Source organism: Littorina saxatilis, linkage group LG4 (genome assembly GCF_037325665.1).
Source record: "Littorina saxatilis isolate snail1 linkage group LG4, US_GU_Lsax_2.0, whole genome shotgun sequence".
Taxonomy (NCBI): domain Eukaryota; kingdom Metazoa; phylum Mollusca; class Gastropoda; order Littorinimorpha; family Littorinidae; genus Littorina; species Littorina saxatilis.
This window is the reverse complement of record NC_090248.1, coordinates 56,179,215-56,186,938: the sequence shown is the minus strand read 5'-3', so window position 1 is coordinate 56,186,938 and position 7,724 is coordinate 56,179,215. Positions and strand designations below refer to the sequence as shown.

At 40.8% G+C, this 7,724-nt stretch overlaps 1 protein-coding gene and 1 long non-coding RNA gene across 2 annotated transcripts; both read left to right on the top strand.

Moving 5' to 3' along the window:
• Positions 1–1,330: 1,330 nt before the first annotated feature.
• On the top strand, positions 1,331–5,111 carry LOC138965644 (scavenger receptor class F member 1-like). Its single transcript, XM_070337818.1, has 5 exons — positions 1,331–1,382; positions 2,494–2,631; positions 3,332–3,463; positions 4,408–4,545; positions 4,945–5,111. Exons 1-5 carry the CDS (start codon positions 1,331–1,333, stop codon positions 5,109–5,111), a joined length of 627 nt encoding a protein of 208 aa, XP_070193919.1.
• Positions 5,112–6,043: 932 nt separating this feature from the next.
• On the top strand, positions 6,044–7,490 carry LOC138963605 (uncharacterized). Its single transcript, XR_011454877.1, has 3 exons — positions 6,044–6,165; positions 6,615–6,717; positions 7,066–7,490. It is a non-coding gene; the product is annotated as an uncharacterized lncRNA (long non-coding RNA).
• Positions 7,491–7,724: the final 234 nt, after the last annotated feature.

Sequence of the window (7,724 nt, the reverse complement as noted above, 5' to 3'; positions counted from 1 at the left end):
TGCTTTTCTTCATCTTTAGAAATCCAGGCAAAATTGTCATAGGTTACAGTCTGGCAGTAAGTATCGCCACAGTCACCTCTTTCGGGAAGAGGAGCAGCCAGTTCTGCTGTATCTGAAGTACCTTCATCGTCGCCATCACCAGCATCCTCTGCTAAATTAGGGTGAGGAGTCGACTCATTCCCCATAAGCTTCTTCCTCTCCTTGAGTCTCTGGTACCGTCCTTGTTGGCTGTCAGGCTGTGTCCTCGCACCATACCCAAGTTTCAAAGTAGGCGTCCAGCTCGGACTGTTTACTTCCCACAGGGTTGATGGTTGCCCTGCAGAAAAAAATCAAAGGCAAATGTATTGTAAATTATGGATTGGGAGTTATTTTAAAAATAAGTCACCCAAACAAAATGAATGAGTAAATCTAGACACAGATCTACCCTTTAAAACTGAACTATGAAGTTGTATCAACAATGACCATTAATTTTTAGTGTTCAAATAAATTATGATTATCAAATCCAAGTATTTCACACATATTATGGCATTCTCACAAGTCATGGTTTTGGGCAACCATGATAAGTTGTTATAGAGAGTAAGTGTAAGACTGACTCCCTCAGTCATAGACTGCACTCGGTACAGGACTGACTGACTGTCCGCACACTACCATCACAACACAGCTTGCATAAAACACAGACTAAACAAGAAATTCCTCCGAGGTAGGAAAAACACCCCCGTCAAAGGGAAATAACCTTCTCAGTTGGTGGCAGTGAGAATGGTTATTTCCCTTTGACCATTAATATGTCCCTCTATAAGTCCTTGTATAATTTTAATCCACCAATAACTCCCTAACCGTGTGTTTGACTGGTCCCAATTTTTGTAAGGACCGTCTCAGGAATGTATATAACCTGTTCACCAAGTTTGGTGACGATCGGTCCGTTCATTCTTGAGATCTATATGCGAACACAATCACACAAAAACATCGACCGAATCCTATACACACCCCTATACCGGGGGTGTAACAAGGCAAGTGAACAAAAGCATGAGTACTTACCATTGACAAAATGATCAGAGCACAGGTATTTCCTAGCTGTCGATTCAAACTCAAAGTTGAAATTCTTCAGCTGAAGCTGTGCCAACCATTCTCGCCGGCGTCGACTCGTGCAGTCAAATCCCTTGTCTCTTTACCCTTTCCGTTGACAACAAGTGGAACAGAAAATAATCTTCTGTCCCTATCTCTACTTGTCTGTTATGGCAATTTTTAACACTTCAACTAGAGACCATGTCGATAAATGCGGGAGATTCGGAATGCAGATTTCGCGTGTTGCCTTCTCGCGAGTTCCGCCGGAATGCCTGAGGCAAGGCCGGACAACTCTGCACACGACTGTGTGACGTCATCGCGTCAGAGCTCTATTTTGGAAGTTTTTTCACGCGCTGCTGCTGATGCCATATATATGCGGCATTCTGTCTGGCGGACCTGGTCCTGCTGCGGAAAGAGAAAGTTTTTGTTGAGACAGAACAGAAAACTTAGGACGGAAAACTTTTTTTCAACAACTTCAAGGGAGAGAATGCAAACACTAAACACTCCCGGTCATGACCTTGACCTTTTGTTTGTTTTCGCATTCAGTTCTTTTCGTACGGCAATTTCAGCTTGTAAAATAAACAAATTTACGAACATTTTCTGATAAATAATGTTTGGAGATACCTTGTATTGAATTATAGTATATACACAAAGAAAAAAATGAAGCTTAGAAGTCAATTCTTGATTCCCCTAAATAATGAAAACTGCTTTCCCTAAACAATGAATTGTTTACGTAAATAATTCATTGTTTACGTAAATAATGATTTATTTAGAAACATTGCTGATTGTTTATAAACAATGTAATATAAGTCTAAATAATATATTGTTTACGTAAATAAATCATTATTTACGTAAACAATGAATCATTTACGTAAACAATGAATTGTTTAGGTAAATAATGAATGGTTTACGTAAACAAAAAAATATTTAGAATTGTTTTACATTGTTTATAAACAATTACTTGTTTAGCACATGAGCTTCTAAATAATGATTATTTAGCTAAAACTGGTGGAAAAAAACATGAAAAAGTATCCAAATAATTATTTGACAAACGGAATGCCATATGCATGTTTCTAAAACTTAGAAATAAAGCAAAACACTGCCTTGATTAAGCGTTCTCAGCGAATAAAAACACTCTCTCTCTCTCTCTCTCTCTCTCTCTCTCTCTCTCTCTCTCTCTCTCTCTCTCTCTCTCTCTCTCTCTCTCTCTCTCTCTCTCTCTCTCTCTGTCTGTCTGTCTGTCTGTCTCTCTCTCTCTATTATCTATTATTATAATTATCTATTACCCTCGATAATAAAGATTTTGTCTTGTCTTGCCTTGTCTCTCTCTCTCTCTCACCACAATTTCACCTGTATGCTATGTTTGATTCAGCAAAACAACACACAATGTGTTTAAATGAACTGTTTCTTCCATTCGGTGACTGTTCCCAGGTTGTTTTGCTGGCTACCACGGTACTTCGTGTCAAGAGAGGTGTGGTCAGTGTCTACAGGGTCCAGCGTGTAACGCTACTAACGGACATTGCCCTGGTGGATGTAAAGCAGGATATCAACCGCCCTTGTGCAACACATGTATGTAACGAGTTAAAACGGAGTTAGAGAGAGAGAGAGAGAGAGAGAGAGAGAGAGAGAGAGAGAGAGAGAGAGAAAGAGAGAGAGAGAGAGAGAGAGGAAGAGAGGAAGAGAGAGAGATAGAGAGAGATAGAGATAGAGAGAGAGGTAGAGAGAGAGGTAGAGAGAGATAGAGAGAGAGAGAGAGAGAGAGAGAGAGAGAGAGAGAGAGCGAACCAATTACACTTTGCATTTGGGACATTTTGTTCCTAATTAATACCACCATACACGCACACACACACACACACACACACACACACACACACCGAGACACATACACACACACATACACACGCACACACACAGACAAACAAACACACACACACACACACACACACACACGCTCGCACGCGCGCACACACACACACACACACACACACACATACACACACACACACACACACACACACACACACACACACACACAAGAAAGAAAGACAGACATTATATCTTCAACGGAGAGTAACCTTTTAAGATAAGACGTTCAATATGTAGGTTGGTTAATTATTATTGTTATTGAAGTAGTACCTGTCCCGTTTCATCTTTCGGACAATTACTAGTGATGACTTTTTAATTTTGGCTCTTTTGGTTTATTCTTTCTGTGTGGTGATTTGAACATTTTATTTGCCAATTTGGAATTAATGATGGTATGTTTTCATAGCGTGTGAGATCAAGACATACGGTGAGAACTGCATAGAACAGTGTGGTCGGTGTGAGAACTCTGCTGCATGTAACGTCTTCAACGGTTCCTGTCAGGCCTGTGATGGGAATTACTCTCTTCCGTTGTGCAAAGGTATTGAGAACGTCTGCGTCTATCATGCATGTTTCTAAAACTTAGAAATAAAGCAAAACACTGCCTTGATTAAGCGTTCTCAGTAAGTTCTCAGATAGAGAGAAAGATACAGCGAGAGAGAGAGAGAGAGAGAGAGAGAGAGAGAGAGAGAGAGAGAGAGAGAGAGAGAGAGAGAGAGGGAGAGAGAGAGAGAGAATCTGGTAAAGTCACTGTGATTAAATTCATGGAGATGGAATGCCGATGAAAAAGGGAAAGGGTGGCCGAGTGGTAAGTGCACTTTCCTCGGAAGCGAGAGGTTGCGAGTTCGACCCTGGGTCGGGGCGTAAGCAATTTTCTTCCCCCTTTCCTAGCCCTGGTGATGGGTTCAAGTGCAAGTCTTTCGGATGAGACGAAAAACCGAGGTCCCTTCGTGTACACTACATTGGGGTGTGCACGTTAAAGATCCCACGATTGATAAAGGGGTCTTTCCTGGCAAAAATGTATAGGCATAGAAAAACAAATGTCCACCAAATACCCGTGTGACTTGGAATAATAGGCCGTGACAAGTAAATATTCGCTGTAATGGCTTGAGATTTACTGGCCGATGTGAATGCGTGATGTTTTGTGTAAAAAATTACATCTCACACGGCAGAAATTAACATGTAAAGCGCTTAGAGAACGTCAAGCGCTATATAAATCTCCCATATAAATAAATAAAATGTTTTATAAGTAAAAGTAAAATACCAAATTATCTATGTCAACGCAAATCTGAGGAAAAAGTGAAACAATTTACTACACAACACAAACTGGAAAAAACGCAAACAGAATAGGTACGCTTACTCAGTTTCTTAGAAATACCACAAGCAACAACAACCACATCTTTAGACATTATTTTTCTTCAAAAAGTAAACTTTCAAGAAATGTTTGCCTGAGCAGAATCATCTTGTGAACTTTGTGATGTTCAGAGTGTATTGACGGTTATCACGGTGACGGATGCAGACACCGGTGTGGTCAGTGTGCGGACAACGATGTGTGTGACAAGGTCACTGGAGACTGTCCTAACGGATGTCCGCCTGGGTATCAACCACCATACTGCAACACGAGTACGTGCCCCTGTTAATTTTGTAATGTATTGCTTCTTGGGCGAAATAGCTGACACCCAACCCCAAAAAAAGAAACACAAGAAGAAAAAAATGGTTCCTTATAATATTCTTTTTGAGACAGCTAGTTATCAGAAAGGCAAGTCTATTCTCTTTGAAAACTGAAGGATTTCCAATAAAAAAACTCTGCTGCAAGTATACATATTAAGACATGAGGTACTGTTGTTTCACACAAGTAATAATACCTCCACCACAAGACCTAAACGTATGCTAATATACAACCACTCAATATTGTTTTCCGCCTGGCATAGAGATTGCTTATATTAAACTCATCGAACACATTGTCATGATCGGTGATTCCTCGATGTGTTTATGTATTTAATTTTCTTTCGCTCATTACAGCGTGCGAGGCCAACAAATACGGCAAGGACTGCAAGGAGCAGTGTGGCCAGTGCAGCAACTCCAGACATTGCGACACCTTCAACGGAACTTGTGAAGACTGTGCGACTGGTTTCAGTCTGCCAATGTGCAAGCGTAAATACACCCAATTGTTTAATTACGGAGTGTAGACGGATTGAGAGACAATTTTCGGCGTTGTAATAGTATTTAAAGACAATCTCTTTGTAAGCGTATACTATATGAAACTTTGTTTTAATCCATATTTACACAGATTGAACGACTCATGTAGTCTGCGCCTACATTGTCTACTCCTTTGATCACCTTCACTGTGAATGAATACTGCTGTAGTTGGATCGCCCAACGCATCAGTCTTCCATTTTTTGTCTTGGACTTCCGTAGGTACTGGAGAGGTTGATGGTCGGTCTCTAACGTGAAGTGTACTGCGTACAAATACGGTTCGTATTTCTTCACTGCCCACACTGCTGCTAGACATTCTTTCTCGATGGTAGCATAATTCTGCTCAGCTTTGTTCAGCTTCCTGCTGGCGTATGCTACCGGTTGTAGACCTTTCCCGTTGTCTTGCATCAAGACGGCACCTATGGCATAGTCTGTTTATCCCATGACCTGCCTCTTTGTCCCTGTTAGCTGAGGAGGTGATTATTCTGCGTACTACATAGGTATTTTCTTGATAATCGGCGCACTACTTTCGTTGATAAACAATGCTATGCTAACTTGGTGTTTCTGTCCCCAGAACTAGTGCCTATTTGGGACATGACGTTGTTATATGCTAGGACGATAAACAATCTCGGTCGCACAAATATAAAGAGGCATGAAGTTCGGTAATACATGACAATCTACCCTAGGGAAAATATGCACGATATTCATAACTCGAAGTGTGTAACCTATATATATTTAATTCTTCTGTGTTTTGGAAAATCTGCAGCAAACGAGAGAGAGAGAGAGAGAGAGAGAGAGAGAGAGAGAGAGAGAGAGAGAGAGAGAGAGAGAGAGAGAGAGAGAGAGAGAGAGAGAGAGAGAGAGAGAGAGTACGAATGTGTAATGCATATTGGTTGTCAGCCCTTTAAATATCTACACGTCCACAGCCTCAGAACAGAGCCAGGAAGATCCCGACCAGGATTCCAACCAAGGAGGTGTCATTGGGGGCGCCATTGGTGCTGTGGCGGTAGTCGTTGCTGCTGTTGTCATTGTTGTTCTTGTTGTCAGGTACATAGTGCTTTTCCTTTTTGTGAGCCTGTAATGTGCACCAGATGTGTTAGTTTTGCTTTATCCCCATACCCATCTTTTGTCATTCAGTGCAAATGCTATTATTGACGTAAAAGAGTAACCCTACGGTATGTTTGTGCGGTTTTCCGACGCATCATTTATACGATCATAACGATGTCTGATCAGGCGAAACCACCCTCAAGGTACACGAAAAGTCACATTAATTCCTGTGACAAGGTGTTTGTTAAGTCTTTGGGGGTAAACGTACACATAAGTTATGATCGACAATTAGACATGTGTCGTATCACCATAGACTTAGCTAATGATGTTAAACATTACAAATAATAATGTCTCTCTGATGTTTTCATCGGTATTACGGCAGAGAAAAAGTGAAACACATGTAAGGATACAGTGCACGCAATGAGTTCATTCTTCTTCTTGTTTTACAGACGAAAGCGGAAACAGAAGGAGCGAAGTTCGGGTTCACCACCCACGAGTTTGCAATCTGAACATAGAAGAGACATATATGAACACCCTCAACTTCGCTTCAAGGTGAACCAACGGTTAATTTGCTAGATTGTGTTAGTCTGCTTATTCGGGTGTGTCTGTGTTGCCAACTGATGTTTCATGTTTCCACTTTGATGAGCAGACCATGTGTGTGTGTGTGTGTGTGTGTGTGTGTGTGTGTGTGTGTGTGTGTGTGTGTGTGTGTGTGTGTGTGAGAGAGAGAGAGAGAGAGAGAGAGAGAGAGAGAGAGAGAGAGAGAGAGAGAGAGAGAGAGAGAGAGAGAGAGAGAGATTGATTAGTGACTGCTGGTTGTTGTAGCAGTGTGTTCGTTTTCGCTGTCGCTGTCGTTGTCTACCAGTTTGACACACGATAATGATTTAATTTTCATTTCAGCAACCAACCACGAAGAGCAACCCGCTGTGGAGATGACCACATCCACAGAAACGAATGTCGACGTCACTGTGGGAGAGAGAGGTGACTATGACAGTCTACAATACGGAACTGACGACAGGTCTCCCTACGACACACCCGTCTTCGCCAAACAGAGTGACGTTTATGAAAACGCGGATTTGGATACAAAGGATAATGCATAGATATGCTCTATCTAATTAAAGGGCAGTTTCTCTGAAGTTGAATACACTTATTTTTCAAAGAAAATACAATAAACACATTTTTGCTGGTCGTATTTAAATGTATCATATTTGTATTTGCTTAGATTTGTCCATTTGTTTATTTGCTCGTTCGACCTCTCTCGTTTGTTCATTTGTTTATATGTTTGTTTGAAAGGTAAAGCAGTAATTGTGCGAAAACGGTTTGTATGTGGGCTTAATTTTGATTCTGTTTGACAAAATATTTACTCAGATACAAATACAGTGTTTGTTGTACATTATGTGTTTTTGACGTTTTCTTATTTTTTATTTTCTTTCATTAATTAGTCGCAATATTGATTTATGTTTATCTTAAACCTGTTGTTCTTCGTTGCGCTGTGACTTTTTCCTAACCGCAATAATGTACCCATGGAACCGTATACATACTATGTATATTCCTCTCTC

Bases quoted from the DNA above. Each gene is read 5' to 3' on its own strand.
- LOC138965644 (XM_070337818.1), top strand. From the start codon at position 1,331: ATGCCTGAGGCAAGGCCGGACAACTCTGCACACGACTGTGTGACGTCA. The intron at 2,632-3,331 runs GTATGTAACGAG...ATGTTTTCATAG, and splicing joins ACCGCCCTTGTGCAACACAT to CGTGTGAGATCAAGACATAC. The intron at 3,464-4,407 runs GTATTGAGAACG...TGTGATGTTCAG, and splicing joins CTCTCTTCCGTTGTGCAAAG to AGTGTATTGACGGTTATCAC.